The sequence below is a fragment of the Callospermophilus lateralis genome, chromosome 5, assembly GCF_048772815.1.
Source record: "Callospermophilus lateralis isolate mCalLat2 chromosome 5, mCalLat2.hap1, whole genome shotgun sequence".
NCBI lineage: Eukaryota > Metazoa > Chordata > Mammalia > Rodentia > Sciuridae > Callospermophilus > Callospermophilus lateralis.
The window spans coordinates 144,504,446-144,526,605 of NC_135309.1; the positions used below are offsets into that span (position 1 = coordinate 144,504,446).

Here is a 22,160-nt window from a genome sequence, read left to right on the forward strand (position 1 = left end):
GAGGTGTCAGGAAATAACAGTAGTCCTAATTTTTTATCATTTTTTATGGTCAAGTATGATATTAAGAGTATACCTGTCTGGTCTTCTCTAATCCTCAAAGTCCCCTGAGGGCAGTACTATTAACTGTGTCCCTCATTGCTATGGTTTATTCCTCTAATGTTCATATGCTGGAATCATGGTCCCCAGTATGGGAGTGTTGAGATGGTGGAATCTTGATGGGATGGGGCCTAGTAGAAGTGGTTATGGTTAGGTCACTGGGGAACCATGCTTGGAGAGAATGAATGTACTTCTTAGAGTATCCTGTTTAGTTTCCCTGAGAGCAAATGGTATAAAGAACAAGCCTAGCCCCTGAATCCCTCTTACTTCCTGTCTTACCATGTGATCTCTCCCTCTCACACTTGATATCACCACGATGCATATGTTGTGACAGAGCCAGAAGGCCCTCACCAGAATCTGAACCAATAGGACCCCTCATTTATTATGTATTACCCAGTATGGGACACTTTGTTATAGCAACAGAAAGTGAACCAATACACTCATCTTTGTGTAAAGAGACAATAAAGAGGGATGAGGGTAATCTGACCCAGAGCCTGTACTTTTAAGTTCTGTTCTTACCACTTCTTTGGGGTCTACTGAAGATGACTTCGTGGGGTGTCAAAAAGCCTGGGGGAAAGGCAGGGGACATCACAACCTGCACTAGGGTTTGTGGAAATAAAGGATAAACCCTTAAAAGTTTTATTTGTTTTATTCAAAATCATATTTGGAAACCTAGTTCTTCATGAGAAATTCAGGGAAGCCTGTGAGCACAAGAGCTTTTAAAAATATAAAAACCAAGAGATCTTTTACCCATGGCTTGGAAAGGAAGGAGAGGGAAGAGAATATTTGTCTGACAGCTTTTTTTCAGGTTTAGGTTGCTCTTTTATATGAAACATTCCACCAATTTCTGTGTCATCCTTATATAGTGGCCATGCTCATCTCTGTATAGTGCCCATTTTGGAACTTTGTTGACGCAGGACAATCTGTACTTATTCTTTATGTTTACTTTTATCTAAAAGATCAATTGGTTTTCTAAGACCACCTTGCTAAACAAAGTAATGAAATTCCTGTAACAGAGTGTTGTGGGGCAGATGGCTCAGGAAACACACCAAGTCCCAGGTGTCCAAATTGAAGAGTCTTTTATTTAGCAGGCCAGCCGGTGACTGCCGCCTATAGGACCCATAACTGTCTCTAGAGGGAACAGCCCCAAGCCTGAGCATTTTAGGATATTCAAAGGCAAAAACCATATCTGGGTTGCCGAAGCTGCAAGCAAGCAGGTAAAGAAGCTGAATTGGGCAGTTAGCAAGACAGTGCAATGGGTACATTGGTATTTCTCACAGGACTTTCCAGGTTGGCATAGCAACAAGCAAGCAGAAGGGAAGGGGGTCAAAATCCTAGTTCAGTACACACTAGACAATGGTTACTAACATCTAGACAATAAATCTCTGAAAAGGTACATTGCCCAAGAAAAATGGAAACCAAAGAGAACAATTTTACTATATAAGAATTGCTATTTTGTGTTGCCAAGTATGTTACACTAGGTAACTACTAATGGGTACAGAGGTGGGGCTTTCTGGTAGGAGAAGCATTTCTTATATGATATAAAGTCTCAGAGTAAAATGGGATCTGATTGGTCATTGTCCATATAGCCTGGCCCATAACAAGAGGTTTGTTCTCATAATTATTTTCCATGGATTTTCATAACCATACAACTGTAATTTTGTTATAGAAATTGACTTATGTTGACAAGTTGTAGAGAATCATGTTAGTCCCTTCGAAGTTATAGAATTCTCCAAAGAAGATTGGATTTTCCCACCAACCCTATGAAAACTCATCTGCCCACCAGACAAGATTACTATAATTAACAAAATGAAACTGCAAAGTCTTTTCTTACATTAAGAAGATATATAGAATCCTTTGCTTCTTTCAAAATTTTTTTTGCAAGTAACATAAATAAATTATTATAGCTCTTGTCTTGAAACACTGCAATACTCCTTCTGTTTTGTGGTTTTTTTTTTTTTTTTTTTTTTGCGGGGTGGGGGGGAGTAGGTACCAAGGATTGAACTCAGGGACACTCAACCACTGAGCCACATCCCCAGCCCTATTTTCTATTTTATTTAGAGACAGGGTCTCACTGAGTTGCTTAGCGCCTCGCTTTTGCTGAGTCTAGCTTTGAACTCGAGATCCTCCTGCCTCAGTTTCCTGGCTCCATCTGTACTTATGCAAGCCTGTGCACCCTGGAGCACAGCTTTTTTTTTTTTTTTTTTTTTTTTTTTTGGAGCACAGCTTTAACGTGGGATAAAGTGCCTGCCCTGTTGATTGCATCAAATTGTCAAGAGCAAAACAGACCATGGAAGTGACTGGTGCCTTGTTAACCCTGTAGACGGTCCCTGACTTTCAGTGGTCAGCTTCATGGTGGTGCAAAAGCAATAAACATTCAGTGGAAACTACTTTGAATTTTTATTTTTTCCAGAGCCAGTGATGTTTGGTATGATGCTCTCTTCTGATGATGATGAGCAGCAGCAGCAAGCCCCAACTCCCTGTCAGCCACCCAACTGAAGCCAGAATTAAGACAGGCAGTCAGTATAGATAGGTAAATCAAGGAGGCCAATTTGAGTGAGTCCAGGAAGTCAGAGACTGTCCCCTGAGGGATTGAAATGCCCCTCCTCCACCCTTATCAAGAACCTGTTCCTGTTCCAACCTGTCCCTGGAATTGCCTCTCTCTACATTGAGTAGTAAAAGTTGTTAATTAATGTGTCCTGGGCTGCTCCATTCTGCCCTTGCCCCTTCAGCCATCTGTTTCCCACCTTTTGGTCACCCCACCAAACATCCCCTGGACCTAGTCACCCTGCAGGAAGGAGAAAGATAAGAGGAAGAGAGCAGGAGAACAAAGGAAGTCTAAGACTTATAAAAAGGTGGAACACCCTTGCTTCTTGAGATACCAGGATACCAGCTCTGCCCCCCTTCTCCCTCTGGGAGAAGTTTATGCACCCTTTTTAAAAATAAACCCTGCTTTATATGCTTGCCTCTGCGTGCTTCTCTAATGTTCAAACTTCAACATGTAGGGAAGCAGGACTCATCACCTGTAACCAGAGGCATCACAACCACAGGCAGAAACAGCCATACCTGGTAGTATATTGTGTTTCTAAGCTGGGATGTAGGTGAGGTTTTGGTGAATTAAGTGCATTTTCAACTTAGGATACTCTCAACTTCAATGGGTTCATCAGAATGGAACACCACTGTATACTGAGAGCATTTGTACAGAAATAAATAAACCTAAGGGGATATTATTGGCTGTAGAACAAAGGCAGTATATTATGCACAAGGTTAATTTTTCCTTTTGTTTTGGTACTTCGTTGTGAATCAAAAAACCTTGGAAAAGTCATAGTACATTCTTACATCAGAAATGAGTGATGTGGAGAAACTACTGAGCAGACTTGGTGGAATCTGCTGGCTTCTAGTCCCTGAAAGGATTTGCTTTATCTGTGGTCAACCCTGGGAACTAGAAGGACCCTTCAAGATTATCTAATATGTGGATTATCTGGATCTGTTTCTAACTATGAGACCCTGTGTTGCCTGCTTCAACCCCCTAGTGAAGTGGAATTTGGAGGTTGCTCAAAAAATACATATTGACTCAGACTAACCACCTAGGCCTCCCATTTCTCATCTGTAAAAATAAAGATGAGAAGGTTAAGTGAGATGATTTCTGAAGTAGCTTGCAAGGTGACATATTCAGGATCATAGTGTAGTTAAAAAATGTTGTCAGAGTGGAAACGGAATGTCATTTGGGGGCAAAATCTAGGTCACCCTATTCCCTGGAAACTTTAGAATCCCTTTATAATTATAGAGAAGAGTTCACCCTCTCCTGTCTTCTACTAAGTCTCTCCTCTTTCTACCCCTTTGTTCTAAATGGAAGTCTGCTTAGAAATTTCTCCTTAGCACCAAGAGTGGACTGTTTGTAAATCCATTAATGAATTAAGATTGGTGAAACGCCTTTTAAAAACAGAAATTATTTTTAAATTTAAATACATATGCATCACTAATAAACCTGAAGCACTTTATGTTGATTTTCAATATTAAATATCCTCAGGTGACTAGGGAAAAGACTCCCTTCTCACTTTCCAGAGAGGAACCAGCAAGGTTGAGGGGTCCACTCCATACCAGGCTGAATTCCCTTAAAAAGATGTGCAGCAAGTGGGGCTGAAACCAGTACAGGAGAATGTATGTCTTTGAACCAAATCCTCTCAGAATGCCCTGGGAAGTGCTTGCAGGCTTTGTTTGTACTGCCTCAGAAGAGAGACTTTTCACAAAGGGACTGTTTTTCAAAGAACAACAAGCGCTGCTATTTTAAACTTGGGGGTGGGAGATTATATCTCCACCGTTTACACAAGCCACTGCTGGCTGATTGACATCTCACCCCACTGTTTGCGGGCTCCAGCTTCCAAGTAAAGCAAAGGGAGGGAGGGACTTGCATCAGATAGCTCTCAAAGCTGCAGATGTCCAGTTCCCCAGCAGAATTTGAACATTGCAACGTGGGCAGAAAACCCAGCCTAAAAATCCCCTAAACTTGAACAAGCTGGCAAAGTTTGTCACCCAAGTGGTTCTGGGAATTAAAAGGTTGTCAGAAAAGAACCCTTCCCAAGACCTGACCACAGTTAGCAAACATAGGACTCAATGAATGTTAACTGAGTGCTTGGTGGTGGGGGAGGGGTGCTGAGTGTTATTCCTAATATTTCAATGGGGTAGTGCTGCAGCATTGTAGGAATCAGGCTCCAGTTCAAAACCTTGCTCTACCATTAGCAGGGCTCATAAATCCTCCAATCTTCAGCTTCCCCATCAATGAAGTAGGGGCTGAGTGCAGCTTAGGTTAGTGGTCAGATGGGCAGATACACACAGGCCATTGCTGTTGCTCTTTCTTTACCAGAAGTACAATAAACTCTCCAGCAAATAGAAAAAAAAAAATTGTCTCTGACCTTAGGAGTCCAAATTGAGTGGGGGGAAGCAGAGGCCACAGTACCACCTTAGTCCAAGCTTTAGGTTTAAAAAATAACATTAAAAATAACAAGCTAGGGGCTGGTGTTGTGTCTCAATGGTAGAGTGCTTGCCTAGCACGTGTGAGTAACTGTTCAATTCTCAGCAAACGCATATAAATAAATAAATAAAATAAAGGTCCATTAACAACTAATAAAAATATATTTTTAAAAAATAACTACCAACACACCGCCTCCAGTGGTTTCTATACATGCATTTCACAATCTTCAAAAGGAGAACCAGCCAGCTGCCAGGCAGGTCCAGAACAGTGAACCCCTACGGAGGTAAATTCCCCCCACAAGGGCTGTTATTTTAAAAACACAACCCTAAATCTTTCCAGGAAATCAAAACACAGCCAAGCGTGCTCAGCAGGAGGGCGGAATCACATTTCTCCTTCCCTGACCAGGAGTTTAAGACTAACTAGAAACACTGCACTGACCGTCGGTGCCCACTTGGAACGTCTTCAGAAAACGGAATTTTTTTTTATGTTCAGAATTTTAAAAATAGGAGGTTGAAACAAAGCAGCAAAGAGAAGACAAAAGAGAGAGAGAGTTGCCAGCTAACTCTTGAGTCTTTCAAAGACCGCAGTGTCATCCGTGTGAAAGGGAGCGGGACACTCGCCTTTCAGTGGGAATTACCGTCCTCCCCCAAGTGCTGGCTCCGGAGAAAGGCAAGCGCACCCACTGAGCTCCCAGCCCAGGTTTCCTTAAACTGGGCAGAAAGCGGTGTGCAGGGTGCAGCTCCACCGGGTGGGGGAAGGGAGAAAGGAGCGAGCAAGTTTCCACAGGTCTCACCACCCCTGTTTTAAAAGGAAAGAAAGAAAAGCCACTGACCTTGCCTCGGGTCTGGGAAGCGAACCGGGCCCGGCTGAGGTTGTCTCCCATAGCAAAGCGCCCCAAAGTTAAGGAGCTGAGCCACCACGGACAGGTTTGCAAGCCAGCTCCTCTGGGCACATGGCATGATTCAGTTGTTAGGGAGAAGGAGAGTCAAAAAGTTTTAGCCCTCAGTTCCCAAAATCAAGGGCTCGCCTGTGGCCGCGCAGGAAGATGCAGGGGTGCATGGTCCAGGCGTGGGGAGGGAGCGGCTGCAAAGCTGCTGTTGATCCCCCTTTAGTTCTTTTTAAGCAGAAAGGGGCTAGATACCTTTTTCCCCTCCCTCCTCCTGAAAGGGGAGTGAATCAGCTGACAGTGTCCGCTTTCGGCGGGGTGTGGAGTGGGTGGGAGCGGGAGGGCGCAGCCCACCCCAGATCCCCACCCCTCTGCCTTCGCACCCCGCCCGCGCGGCCTGTAGCCAGCTCCGAGCATCTTCCTCCGGGACTCCCACCCCCGCACTCCTCCCGCCCCGCCCAGAGCCCAGGCGGGCCAAATAGGGGAGACCCGGGAGATCCACCCTGAACCGCACTGGAGGAAGTTGCTAACCGAGGCCCCCAGGCCAGCCCCTCATCGGGTGGAAAGACAGGCGCAAATGTTGAGTGTGATCATGAACCACTGGGGACCCAAGTCCCTTGTCCTCCCCAGCTCCGCGCTGCCTGCTTTCCTGCCCAGTTCCTTAACTTTTTCTAACATTGCTCTGCCAATGCTCTCTCTGACTGTTCACCAGCACAGATCTCTCCAGGATCCTCTTCCAAGACACCCACTTGAAAACTAATAGGCAGTTTTCCTCTTTATCCCAGCTAATTTGCGAGCTTGACTCTGGACAAGTCCCCATCATCTGCAGTGAGGTGACTAGGGCAAATGGCTGTGAGACCCTCTAGTCTGCAGGTCAGGGATGCTTTTCTACTTTGAAAATCTCATCTTTCCTAGCCCACCTCGGTTCACTCAAAAGGAAACGAAGAAAGTGGTATCTCAGGAAAGTATCTATCCAATCTGCTTGTGGTGGGCCAGCGTCTATTCTGAGGCTCAAGCTGTGAGAGAATGCCACAAACCAGGGTGCTTGCCAGGCATCTAGAGAATTTACTAGGATAGTCCAGCCAAGATTTTTCACTTCTGGGCTGAAACAGGCATCCTTACTGCATTCAGGAGGAATTTGGCCTCCATATGGAGGTCTCCCTGGCTGACAGCCAACCACATGGATTCAGGAAGAGGTTTGGGACACCAGCTCACCCAATCCTACATAAAGACAGGTGGCCAAGTCAACCACAGTGGCTCAAATGCAAAGTAGTTCCCCCAGGCCTGGGATGAGTGGTTGGAAGAACTTCACAGTGGATAAAGAGAGATCAAGACTCTTTTTTTTTTTTTTTTTTTTTTTTTTTTGCAGGGAGGGGGGGATATGTATTAGCTTCCCACTATTGTTGAAACAAATTACAAACTCAGTGGCTGAAAACAGCTATGTGACTCCCGCCACCTAATAAACAAATGTATTGCCTTAAATTCTAGAGATCTGAAATAGCTCCTACTAGCCTAAAATCAAGGAGTTAGCAAAGCTGCATTCCTTTCTGCAGGCTCTTAGGGTGCTCTTTTGCAGCTTCTAGAAGCCACCTGAATTCCTTGACTCAGGGCTCTCTTCTCCCATCTGCAAAGGTAGCATCAGTTGGGTGGAGTCTTTACATGACCTCACTCTGATTCTCTTCTCCCTCCCTTTGCCACCTACATGGACCCTTGTAGTCACATTGGTCCCACACTCATTATCCAGAATATCCTCCCCATCTGCTGATGAGCAACCTTACTTCCATTTGCAAACTTCAGTCCCTTTGTCATGATACAACACATCCTGTTGTATCATGATGGACAAGTCAAGGAACTACGCTGTTCCCATGAGGTGGAAAGATCACAACCCGAGTCAAAAAAGATTTCAACATGACAGGCAGGATGCCTTGGTAGAAATGTATTTGCAAGGTCTAGGACTATTTCATTTCCTTTTTCTGTTTCTTCTTTCCCCTCCCTCTTCCCTCGTTTTCCCTTTCAAGATTCTTTCCCAGAAGAATCTTGTGCTCCTCTTCGCTTTCCTCTTCCTCCTTCTTTTTCTCCTTTTTCTAGCAAACAGGATATCATTTGAAGACCAAGATCCTTCTGGCTCCCATGCCCTGGGCTAGAGATTAGTCTCTCAGACAGGAACTAAAAAATTCTGTGGAACTTCTGAGACAAGAAGAGATAATCCATTGAACACTCTGACTTTACAGTTCAACCTCTTCAACTCTAGTACCCTTCCTTTATTCTCTCTCCCACCTACTCTTAAGGCCATTCTATTGTTTGAATGTGATAATGTCCCCCAAGGCCCATGTTTTAAAAGCTTGGCCCCCAGGTTTGTACCCACTCTCTGACCCAATCTCTTGGTCTCTCTGCTTCTTAGCTTGAGATATGATCTACTTGGGCTGGCCACACACTCCTCTCTGTTGGCATCTGGCAGCCTCACCAGAGGTCCAAAGCTATGAGGACACCCAATCTTGGACTGAACCTCCAGAACCATGAGCTAAACAAACCTTCTCTATTTATGAGTGAATTACCTCAGGTATTTCAGTGTAGCAACACCAAGCTGACAACTGTAGATCATAATCATGAATATCTATCACCAAGAAGTCACCCAAGATTAAAATATTAAAATTATAAAACCCCACCAAAGCTTTGTATTATGTTAACCCTTTTGAACCTTTATAGCCAATAATGAGTACTTGGTACTTAAGCCTAATGAGTACTTACATCTCTTCATCTTGGGTTTCCTAATAATAATAAACTTTCTTTGCCCTCACCTCCTTTTCTACCTAGCCATACACTATGTTCTATTTCCTCAAACCACTGTTTTCAAGATTTCATATCTTCATCAAAATCTGCTTTACCCCAACTACTGAATTCCTCTGCTCTTAGTTTCCAAGTACTGCTGAGAGACTCACATAATTGCACCTAATTGTATAAATATGAATTTGTGTCTCTAATGGCAGCAAGTTTTCAACAAGGCTTAGCAAGAATATATAGTATGCTACTATTTTTACACAAAGTTCCTCTCACTCTTTCCCGATTCAAAATTTCTCTAAATTTTTGTATTTCCCTAGGGTACAGAGAAGCCTCAAAGTTTCCAAATCTTGGTGATTTAGTAGTTGGCTTTTTTCAATACTACCAGCTGTTAAAATTACCTTTCCTATCCACTATAGAGAGCAGCACTGTGAATCACTGCTTAACCTCTAAAGTATCCCTCAGCTGATGCAAATATGCTGCCCTTGAGGAAAGATTACAAAATAAAAAGATAAGTAAATAAAGTAAGATTCTTGAATTTAATCTAATAGCTAAGAAGAGCAAGCATTTATTACTTGCTGATTATACTTGGTACTGTGAACCACTATATCTACATTGTTTTATTTAATCTTTATAAAAACTTTATATTCATGAAATAGCTGGGGAAATAGACACTGAAAGTTTAAGTAACTTGCTTAAGATCACATCACTATAAAATGAAAATCCAGGAGGAAGAAGTGAGATTCAGAGCTATTAAGATAATTAGCCAGTCACTAAGTAAACTTACAAATAAGTTAGTCTTACTTAGGACTCCTGAAATACCTTCACTCACAAAAAGTAGGAGAGATGATATAGCACCACCAGAATGCCTCAGGTTGTGGTTTAGTTCATTATGGGTTAAGTATTTTCCATGTAAAAATACAAACTGTGACAAAAGTTCTAAGATACTTCACAAAGAGTTCTCTCTGTTCATACTTTCCTTAGAGGAAAGGGATAGCTGAAAGTCAAGGTAAATAAGCTCAATACATCTTTCAGAGCTGTCATCCACACTGGAAAGACTAACTGATAGTCACCAAAAAATCAGTGACTTGACCCCAGACATCACAAATGAATATGCCACACAAAAGACTTTACTTCACATCTATTAATCCTTCTTAAATACCATGACCACCATCTCAAAACAAAAATCATAGTTTCACAGCTTCAAGCGCCTAAGGTGCTTTTCCTAAACTACATCAGAGATTAGAGAGGAGAAAAGTCTTTCTCTGTAGTTTCAAGAATAGTTAACTATTTTTAACTTCACCTGTAAGTAAAAAAAACATTGTCTTCAGAACTCATATATTTAAATATTGTTGTCACATGTACTATTTTTTTACCCTCTTTAATGCTCTTGGAATAAGATGGGGTAGATATTTATAACCTGCAGAAGCATCAATTCACTTTTATTCTTCCAAACAATTGTATTAAATGGGTACTAGATCAATAATCAACACAACCCATTCTGTACACCCCCAATCCCCAGAAAGTTTGCTTTTGTGGCTCAGCTTGAGAACCCTGGGATCTATTCCTTGCAAACTTTACAAAGTTACCTGAATTTGCACTTAAGTGGGTGCCATATTGACAATTCTGATGTATAATTAATAGATTTAATTAAAGAAACAATGTCTCAGCAATCCCTTTTCAAAATCTACTCTCAAAAGGCTATGGAACCCTGAATAACAAAACATACTATTGGTTGAAAGCAAACAGCCTACCTTAGATAGAATGTGTAGTTTAGATCAGAATGCTGCAGCAAATTGAGACCAACATCAGTTTGTAGGCCATCTTAAGCAGAATCAAAAGGAAATGTATGGCAGGCCCATGCCTGACAGGAGGATCACAAGTTCAAAGCCAGACTAAGCAACTCAGTAAGACCCTGTCTCTACATAAAATAAAAAATAGGGCTGGGGATGAGGTGAGGTGAGAAGTAGAGAGGAAGCAGCCTATTACACGTTGTCAGAGCCTGGACAATGTGAAGCAGGCAGCTGTCAGGGCACAGTGCATGGAACTAGACCTGAGCAGAGTGAGGAGGGATCCATCTAAGAGAGAATGTTCCAGAGCAGGGTACTGAAACATGGGCAGGGCAAGGTGGGTTGGGGTGGGGTGATGGTGGCAACTGAGGAATGAATACCTACAGGAGATTGGTCAAATAAGTACACATAATGGGATAATGGAAGCCAAATTTCTCACCTCCCAGTGAAGAGAAGTACTAATAGAAAAAGAAAAAATTAGAATGAAACCCATAATTTTGGATTGAAACTAAAAGCATTGGTATGACCTCATAGCTGTTAATGTACATATAGATGCATATAGAAATAAAAATAGATATGTGCAAAAGTATTATGTATGTATGTATGTATATGCATACATTCTCTGGGCCTGTTCACTTAAGGACAGTGGGAAAATGACACTCTGAAAGCAATGAGCATGACTGATCCCCAGAGTTTGGATTCTAAATATCCTCTTCTAAAAGAAAGTAAGGCTCCCTAGAGAAATGGCTGAATACAGGGCTTGGAGAATAAAAAGTGAACCTGAAACATTTGCTTTAAAAAAAAAAACAAAAAACAAGGAACTACTGAAAGACAGATGGGAACATAATGTTAAAAGGGCAGAAGTTTTCACTTAAAAAGAGTTCCATTGGACAAATATAAAAAGAGTTCCAGCAAAAAATATATAATAATAGTAATAAATTATTAGTCACATAATTTAATAAAATATGAATCTTATTTTAATAAAAATTAGAATCCACAAATCCATACTAATGCAAGTATGTAAACGAATAGAAAGGTAGGGGAGAAATGGAATTTTAAATAGTTCTAAAATACATCCTTCTAAACATTCATTATTTATAAAAGCCCAAAGAATACTGTAGACTGAAGAAGCCTAGCAGAAATCACCTTAAGCAAATGAACAGCATAAAATTGTTTCCATGGGAAATCCAAACCATGCACTTAGTGAGAACAATATCACCTCTGTAATATATTTGCCAAAAATTCATAACCTAAGTCTAATAGTGAGGAAGCATCAGACACACCGAAATTGAAGGACAGTCTACAAAATAACTGGCTTTTTATTTTGAAAAGGCCATAAGTTAAAGGAAAATTGAAATTTCTCTGATCGAAAGAGACCAAAGAGATATGACAACTAAATGCAACACAATTCTGAATAGGATCCTGTTGTTACAAAGAACATTGTCAGAACAATTGGAGAAATTTGAAGGATCGAGGGCTGGATGGTGGTTTTTGCCTCACTGTTGATTTCCTGCTTGTGGTGATTGGGGTTATGGGAAAAGGTCCTGGTTTTGTAGGTATGCATTAAAATATTTGGAAGTGATGGGATCACTAGTTGACAACATATTCCCAAATGACTCATCTCACAAAGAATTTTTTTAAGGACAATTTCAACTTTTAAGTTTGGGATTTTTTCTAAATTAAAAAAAAAAAGAAAGAAAGAAAGAAATCACAAGTACCAGACTGTTCTCATTCTTTATAATAATTCGGTATAGTTACCGTGAAATTGGAAATTACAGAAGCCTGATAATAAGGCATATAGTTCAGAAGTCAGCCAATTAAATGCCCATGTATAGTGGTCTCTGGACAAAAGCACCCAGTCTGGCTGCTCTGGACCTTATCATCAGACTGGTCCTATATTAGTGCATTACTCAGCTTTTTGTCACTGTGATGAATATCTGAGAAAAACAATTTACAAGAATAAAAATTTGACCCATGTTTCTAGTGCAAGTTAGCTTCCATTCATCCGGGACTGAGATGAAGCTAAACATCATGGTATGGCAGCCAGGAAGGAGTGAGAGAGGGAGGGAGAGAACACGCGCCAGCCAGAGCGCACCGGCAAGAAAGAGAAAGCAAATCCTTCCAGGGGAATGCTCTAGAGACCTATCTCTTCCAACTAGGGCCAACTTCCTACTAGTTCTACCATACCTCCCTATAATGACACCTAATTATTAATCCATCATTGGATTAGTCCACTGATGACATCATAGCCCTCATGACCCAATCACTTCCCCAAAGTGCCACCTCTGAACACTGCTGCTTTGGGGGATAAGTCTTCAACACAAGAGACTTGGGGGACACTTCTAAACCACGACAGCCAGTCCGGAACCACATGGGCACCATCCCCTTTCTTTCGTTATGTTTTTAAAGATTAAGTGTGAATTAAAGAATATTATACCCATTGTTTCAAAGGAGGGGAAGAAATAAGGGATGGTATGTATCAGGGAGCCTTTGAGAGCTACCGCCTTTTTGAAAAGAGAACACTTCATTTATTCATTCAGTAAATTTCATTTACAGCCTATTTTGCCCATGCATCAAGAATATAGCAGTGAATAAAACAGAACTTGTTTCTCATGCTTATATAGTTTGGAGTTGTGGGAAGCAGAGTGGTAGAAAATAAACAAATAAGATGGTAAGCCGTCCCACTATTGGGAGATACCAACTGGAGCTCCCGCACAGGACTACCTCTTCTGACCATCAGACCACCGTGGGAGCTCAGGCCCAGCCCAGATCCAACCACCTACATATGTGGGGTCCAGGCCCAGGGTAGGTTCGAGTTTGTCCCCCCCTCCATCACCTGGGAGCCCAAGCCTAACCCACTTCCTTCTTGGAACACTGCAGACATCACATAGCCTTCCGCACGCAGTAGCCTCTACTTTTTGACAACATATGGGTCCTAGAAGCAGCTGCATCTCAGAGAAGGCATCCCAAAGGAACTGTGAGGTCCACTCTTGCAGCCCCGTCTCTGTAAAATATTGCTTCCATCTTGGGGCACCTCAACTATTATCTTGAGTTACCTCTGTTATTGCTGCCATCAACCTTAGATGCAGTAGCATACAACGAGGAAGACTAGAAGGGTCTGGAAGCCCAACAAGGTGAGGTACAGACAATTTGCATGAGTACTAAAGAATATAGGGAAGAAACTGTAATATCTCAGATCCACACTGTAAGAAGAAGACACATAGACAACATGAAAAAACAAGGAGGAAAGTGCTCCAAACAAACCAGGATACTATAGTAACAGAACCCATGGACATTGAAGTTGATGAAATGTCAGGGAAATAGTTCAGAAGGTCCATAGTTAAAATGATCTGGGAATTAAAGAATGACTGAAATGAGCAAATACAGGCAAAAATTGATCACTCCAACAATGAGATAATTGAGCAAATATAGGTAGCAAAATATTACTTCGAGAGAGATAGAGACTCTGAAAAAAAATAGAAATTATTGAAATGAAGGATATAATAAATCAAATTTAAAAAACTGAAGATAGTAAGAAACCATGAACAGAACATTCAAGGATTATGGGACAGCATCAAAAGATCAAATCTAAGAGTTATTGGGATAGAGGAAGGCACAGAGTTTCAAACCAAAGGAATGTAATGAGATAATATCAGAAAATTTCCCAAGCATGAAGAACAAATTGGCAAACCAAATATAAGAGGCTTACAGTGAACCAAATGTACAAAATTACAACAGATCTATACCAAGGCACATTATAATGAAAATGCCTAGCATACAGAATAAGGATAGAATCTTAAAAGCTGCAAGAGAGAGGAATCAGATCATATGTAGGGAGAGACCAATTCATATCTCAGCAGATTTTTTAAGCCAGACCTTCAAAGCCAGGAAACCATGGAACAACATATAGCAAGCTCTGAAAGAAAATGGATGCCAACCAAGAATCTTATATCCAGCAAAACTAAGTTTTTATTTGATGAGAAATAAAAACCTTCCATGATAAACAAAAGTTAAAAGAATTTACAATTGGAAAGCCTGCATTACAGAACATTCTCAGCAAAATATTCCAAGAAGAGGAAATGAAAAACAATGATGAAAATCAGCAGAGGGAGGTATTACACTAAAGGAAAATCTAATCATAGGAGAAACCAAGTCATGTTAAATACCAAAAATAAACAAAAATGGCTGGGAATACAAATCATGTCTCAATAATAACCCTGAATGTTAATGGCCTAAACTCACCAATCAAAAAAACATAGACTATCAGATTAGATAAAAAAAAAAAAAAGACCCAACAATATGCTGCCTCCAAGAGACTCATCTTATAGGAAAAGACATCCACAGACTGAAGGTGAAAGGTTGGGAAAAATCATACCACTCACATGGACTGCAGAAGTAAGCAGGGGTTTTCATCTTTATATCAAATAGAGTAGACTTCAAACTAAAGTCAATCAAAAAGGATAAAGAAGGACACTACATACTGCTCAAGGGAACCATACACCAATAAGACTTAAAAATTATAAATATATATTCCCCAAACAATGGAGGATCTACATTCATCAAACAAACTCTTCTCAAGTTCAAGAGTCAAATAGACCACAACAAAATAATTTTGGATGACTTTAACACACTTCTTTCATCACTAGATAGATCTTCCAAACAAAAGCTGAACAAAGAAACTAGAGAACTCAATAATATAATCAATAACTTAGACTTAACTAACATACATAGAATATTTCATCCTTCAACAAGAGAATACACTTTTGTCTCAGTAGCACATGGATCCTACTCTAAAATAGACCATATACTATGCCACAAAGCAACTCTTAGCAATATAAAAAAGTAGAGATGCTACCCTGAATTCTATCAGATTATAATTGAATGAAATTAGAAATCAATGATAAAATACAAAATAAAATCTACTCCAACTCCTGGAGACTAAATCATATGCTACTGAATGAACAACAAGTTGCAGAAGACATCAAGGAGGAGATTAAAAATTTTTAGAGGTGAATGAAAACACAGATACAATATATCAAAATCTCTGGGACACAATGAAAGCAGTTCTCAGAGGAAAGTTCATTGCATGGAGTTCATTCCTTAAAAGAAGTAAAAAATCAACAAATAAATTACTTAACATTACATCTCAAAGCCCTAGAAAAAGAAGAACAAATCAATATGAAAAGCAGCAGAAGACAGGAAATAATTAAAATCAGACCTGAAATCAATGAAATTGAAACAAAAGAAACAATTGAAAAAATGGACAGAAAAAAAGTTGGTTTTTTGAAAAAATAAATAAAATTGACAGATCCTTAGCCATGCTAAGGAAGAGAAGGCGAGAAAAATCACTAACGTACGTGATGAAAAAGGAAATATTACAACAGACACTACAGAAATATAGAAGATAATTAGAAATTATATTGAAAATCTGTACTCCAATAAAATAGAAAATATCAAAGGCATCAACAAACTTCTAGAGTCATATAATTTGCCCAAATTGAATCAGGATGATGTACACAATTTAAACAGATCAATTTCAATTGATGAAATAACGGACGCCATCAAAAGTCCACCAACCAAGAAAAACCCAGGATACACAGCCATGTTCTACAAGAAGAACTAATACCAATACTATTCAATTTATTTCAGGAAATAGAAAAAGAGGGAACAATTCCAAACTCATTCTAGGAGGCCAATATCACCCTGATTCCAAAACCAGGCAAAGACACATCCAAAAAAAAGAAAAAGGAAAGAAAAGAAAACTTCAGACCAATATCTCTAATGAACATAGATGCAAAGATTCTCAATAAAATTATGGCAAATCAAATGTAAAAAACATATCAAAAAGATAGTACATCACAATCAAGTGGGGTTCATCCCAGGGATGCAAGTTTGGTTCAACATACGGAAATCAAAAAATGTAATTCATCCCATCAATAGACTTAAAGATAAGAACCATATATCATCTCAATAGATGCAGAAATAGCATCCAAAAATAGAGCACCCTTTATGTTCAAAACACTAGAAAAACTAGGGATAACAGGAACATATCTTAACATCATAAAAGCTATCTATGCTAAGCCCCAGGCCAACATCATTTTAAATGGAGAAACATTGAAAGTATTGCCTCTAAAAACTGGGAAAAGACATGGATGCCCTCTTTCACCACTTCTATTTAACATAGTTCTTGAAACACTGGCCAGAGCAATTAGACACACAAAAGAAATACAAGGGATACTGATAGGTAAAGAAGTACTCAAATTAGCACTATTTGCTGACAATATGGTTCTATACCTAGAAGACCCAAAAAATTTCACCAGAAAACTTCTAGAACTAGTAAACGAATTCAGCAAAGTAACAGGATACAAAATCAACACTCATAAATTAAAGGCATTTCTGTACATTAGTGACAAATCCTCTGAAAGGGAAACGAGGAAAACTAATCCATTTACAATAGCCTCAAAAAAGTAAAATACTTGGGAGTTAACAAAAGAGGTGAAAGATCTCTATTACAAAAACTACAGAATGCTAAAGAAGGAAATTAGAGAAGAACTTAAAAGATGGAAAGATCTCCCTTGTTATTGGATACGCAGAATTAATATTGTCGAAATGACCATACTACTAAAAGCACTATACAGATTTAATGCAATTCCAACCAAAATTCCAATGACATTCCTCATAGAAATAGAAAAAGCAATCATAAAATTCATCTGAAAAAATAAGAGACCCAGAATAGCTAAAGCAATCCTTAGCAAGAAGAGTGAAGCAGGTAGCATCACTATACCAGACCTTAAACTATACTACAGAGAAATGGTAACTAAAACAGCATATCAGCACCAAAATAGACTGGCAGGCCAATGGTACAGAATAGAGGACACAGAGACTAACCCACAAAACTACAATTATCCTATATTAGACAAAGGTGCCAAGAACAGGCATTGGAGAAAAGGTAGTCTCTTCAACAAATGGTACTAGGAAAACTGGAAATCCATATGCAACAAAATGAAATTAAACCCCTATCTCTCACCATGCACAAAACTCCACTCAACATAGATCAAGGACCTAGGAATACAACCAGACACCCTGTGTCTATTAAAAGAAAAAGTAGTCCCAAATCTCCATCATGTCTAATTAGGCCCCAGTGTCCTTAATAAAACTCCTATAGTGCAAGAATTAAAATCAAGAATCAATAAATGGGATGCATTCAAGCTGAAAATCTTCTTCTCAGCAAAAGAAACAATCAGTGAGCCTACTAATTGGGAATGAATTCTTACCCCTCACACATCAGATAAAGCACTAATATGTAGAATATATTAAAAACTCAAAAATCTTAACACCAAAATAACAAATAACCCAATCAATAAATGGGCCAAGGAACTGAACAGACACTTTTCAGAAAAAGATGTGCAATCAATCAACAAATATATGAAAAAAAATGTTCAACATCTCTAGTAATTGGAGAAATGCAAATCAAAACTACTCTAAGGTTTTCATCTCACTCCAGTCAGAATGGCAGCTATTAAGAATACAAGCATTAATAAGTATTGGTGAGGATGTGGGGGGAAAAGTTACATTTATCCACTGCTGGTGGGACTGCAAATTGGTGTAGTCAATATGGAAAGCAGTATGGAGATTTCTTGGAAAATCTGGAATGGAACCACCATTTGACCCAGCTATCCCTCTCCTCGGTCTATACCCAAAGGACTTAAAACAGCATACTACAGGGACACAGCCACATCAATGTTTATAGCAGCACAGTTCACAATAGCTAAACTGTGGAACCAACCCAGATGCCCTTCAGTAGATGAATGGATAAAAAATATATATACACAATGGAATATTACTCAGCAATAAAAGAGAATAAAATCGTGGCATTTGCTGGTAAATGGATGGAGCTGGAGAATATAATATTAAGCAAAATTAGTCACTCCCAAAAACCCAAATGCTGAATGATTTCTCTGATTTAAGGGTTCTGATCCATAATATCCTGCCAGGAGACAGGGAGGATGGGAGGATTAAATGAACTCTACATAGGGCAAAGGCCAAAAGGGGAGGGAGGGAAAGGAAGGAGGGTGGTAGGAAAGATGGTGGAATGCGGTGGTCATCATTACCTTAAGTACATGTAAGAAGACATGAAGGATGTGACTCTACTTTGTGTAAAACCAAAGATATGAAAAATTGTGCTCTGCATGTGTAATATAAATTGCAATGCATTCTGTTATCATATATAACAAATTAAAATTAAAAATTAAAAATGAAGTACAAAATAAAATAAACAAGTAAAGATATGCTATGTGAGGTGGTGGTAGCAACAATGGAAAACAATAAGCTGGAGAAAAGGACAAGGAGTGATTGAAGGAGGAGGTTCTTGTTTGATATAGGGAGTGGAATGGCCACTCTGAAAAATGATGTTAGTAGAAACTTGAAGGAAATAAGAGCCTTAGCAAAGTAGATACCTTGGAGAACATTTCAGGTAGAGAAAACAGAAATAGCAAAGACCCTCAATTGGAAATAAGTAGGAATATGCTTGGAGGGAGAGATCAAAGATGGAGTCTGTTTAGTGATGAAACTAGTAACTCCACGCATCAGCAAATGTACAATAATCAAAATCCTTGAACTCCAACCACATTAGAAATTCCATCACAGAGAGTGGTATCAGGAATGAATGGAAGTGCCAAGGAATATCCTAAGTCCTGCTTGATTTCATTCTTTATGTTCTCTGAACTCACTGATCTTAACAGCCAAGGGTGGAGCTCTCCTCCTTGGAGGAAAGATCAATTAAGTATCTGGAAGTCTACTCTGGTCTAAGAGAGCCACCCCTGTTATTTGTCACTGCTGTTTGGTATTGTCCTGGGATCACTGAGAACAGAATGCTAGCTGTGCTCCCAAGAAACTTGGGAAAATGAGATTGATTTTAGTAACCATAAGAATATACAGTGATTAGTACCTACGTTGTACTTTTTAGCTTAATTGAAGTTTAAGTTATCTTAAATTGCAAGACAATTTTTTTTTAATTTTTTAAAATATTTTTTAGTTGTCAATGGACCTTTATTTTATTTATTTATATGTGGTGCTGAAGATCGAACCCAGTGCCTCACACATGCTAGGCAAGTGCTCTTGAACTAAGCCATAACCACAGCCTGCAAAACAAACTTTAAAAAATAAAATAAGTTAAAATAAATTGCAAGTGTTTAAAGTGCACCATTCTGTACGTGTTAAAATATATACATAAAACTGTGAAACCATCATTGCAACAATATTGATATTGTTAGTAATAATAAAGATGTATGTGTCAAATGAAAAGTTTCTTAACTGCTCCTTGTAACACCTTCCTCCTGTCTCTATTTGCATCATTGCCAACCACACTCATCCAGGGTTCTGCTTCCTTTCAGTGGAGATGAGCTTGCGTTTTCTAGAATTTTATGCAAATGGAGTCACACAGAACTTGCCTGCATTCTGTTACTGAGCAGACTTATTTGAGATGCATGCATGTCATGTGTGCCAATGGTTTGCTCCTTTTTATTTCCAAGTTGTACCCATTGTATGGATTACCACAATATTTGAGGTCCATCCATTCCTTTTACCTCTAAACATCTATTGACCACTAGAAAAATGATGGAGGGAAGACTTGGCCATGGACCCATAGCCTATAATCGGGCAGATGCATTTATACCACTAGCACATGTTAAAAATCCTTCCCTGGAGCCAAAGAAGCCAGAGCCCTACATGCTGAAATGATTGCATTTCAATGGATGATGTGTGTTTCTCCTTAGGATAAGGAGACTTTGAAGGATACACATTAAAATAATGAAAATCCAGCTTTGAAGTTAAACCTAGATTAAGATGAAAGATCACTTTATGGTTTCTGTAGAGTCTCAACACAGCTTGTCCACACGCTAGAGAGTGTGGGTTATCTCCACAGTCATGAGTATTTGCGGCACTTTGATTCTTCAGAGCACAGAAAGCCAGACTGTGTGCTCTCAGCCATCCTTTCATGAGGCCAGGAGTCATCTGCCAAGGGTAGAAGCCTCTGCTAACACCTTTATCCTTCTTGGCCACAGTCTCCAAACACAACCCACCAGGATAACTTCCTGGCAGCTGGGGTCCTCCTTTGTTGCTTTATGGCCCCTCTGCATGTTTTAGATAACACTCTGACTTACACTATTGGTTTCTTGTTTTCCCGTCATGCTAAATCTGCACCCAGTCTCCTGAGAGGCCTCCAGAATCAAAGGGTTGTATTGATTCAGCCACTAGCTCCTGGAGGAAAGCTGTGGCCACAATCAGATGAATGTGTTGCTTTTCATCTTTTGAAGGTGAAAGGGGTAATCTATCTGTGGATAGATTGATGGAGTCTTTGAAACTCAGTGTGAGAAAATTGGGTGCATGGGGTATGAATGACTGAATAGATGAGTTAGTGTGCAAGTCTGTGAAAGACTCATAAAAACAAGTGATGTTATCAGTTGTGAATTAGCTGGCAACTGAGCTGCATTTTGTGGAATGAGAATCAAGTTAATTAGATGCTTTGGATTGGTTTTCCACTTGATTACAAACTCCAGATAGTGGGACCATGTTTTATTCATTTATGTGTTTCCCTCAAAGATGAACCTGGCAAATATTTGAGCAGAGAATGTGTGTGTGTGGATGGGTGACTCATTGGGGAACATTCTGAGGAATTTTTGAGGTTCATATAGATACCCCTGTACCAAAAAAAAAAAAAAAAAAAAATGCTGGATTCCTCTCCTGAGTCCTACCTGACCTTAGAGAATAAATTCTGTTGTTAATATTAGATTATTTTCTTCTCTCTTTGCCCTCTGGAATAAATATTCTCTTTGGAGATTTACTGAATGCAAAAGTAATTGTTTAAATCGCCAATCACTTAAGAAAAAGTGGGGGGCTGATTTTTTGTTTGTTTTTTGTATTGACCTAAGGGATAAACATCACAATAGAAGCACTAAATGTACCTCAGCAGAAGGTGGGACCTTGGCCCCTGCTCAGGGGAGCTCTGCAGTGCCTTAGAGCATTCCCCCCACCACCTGCCACACACACACTCTGTTGTTTCTGCATCAACATCATCATTCTGCTGGTTCAAGCCCTAGCATCTATTCTTGGAGTACAGACAAGAAACCAGAACCCAAGAGCGGCACTCTGCTCATGAAGATTTGGCAACTGAGACCCTAATTCCAAGTCTACCAGCAATTTCTTTGTGGGGGAGGGAGGATGATATCTACTATTTACTTCAAAATATTGTATTATTGATATTAGTATGTGTTATTTACAACCTTGAAAAATGAGCATGAACATGAACCTTGGGAACAGTTAGATTATCTGCTATCAAAAATTTCCACTAATGAGTCAGCAACTTTAAGGACTTCAGCTCTCTTGCTCTGATAACACCAGATATTTTTTTAACTGGAATGTTGAAGAAATGTGGCTCAGGAAGGGGTTGTAAAGACACTCTACAACCTAGTAGAGAGAGGATATAAGCATTTGGTGAAAGGGATATTCATTTCCAACCTTGATGGAGTAACAGAAATGCAATGGGTAAGACATAGGAAACAATGGGATTTAGATATGGGGTAACAAGCAGCACAAGGCAAGGACCCCTGAAAGAAGGCAAGCAATGTGAGGCCTTCAATTA

The 22,160-nt window shown here is 39.7% G+C and overlaps 1 protein-coding gene and 1 pseudogene across 3 annotated transcripts in view; both read right to left on the reverse strand.

Moving 5' to 3' along the window:
- The window catches only part of Adamts12 (ADAM metallopeptidase with thrombospondin type 1 motif 12), a 306,637-nt gene extending 300,371 nt beyond the window's left edge, over positions 1-6,266 (reverse strand). For 2 of the 3 annotated variants that reach the window (XM_076857360.2, XM_076857358.2), the window contains exon 1: positions 5,901-6,266. In XM_076857360.2, coding sequence (XP_076713475.2) covers positions 5,901-6,027 — 127 coding nt within the window. In that variant the 5' untranslated portion in view covers positions 6,028-6,266. The remainder of the gene's footprint in view (positions 1-5,900) is intronic. The other variant, XM_076857359.2, reaches the window with a different exon arrangement.
- LOC143400554 (U6 spliceosomal RNA) lies at positions 918-1,017 on the reverse strand (annotated as a pseudogene).
- Positions 6,267-22,160: the final 15,894 nt, after the last annotated feature.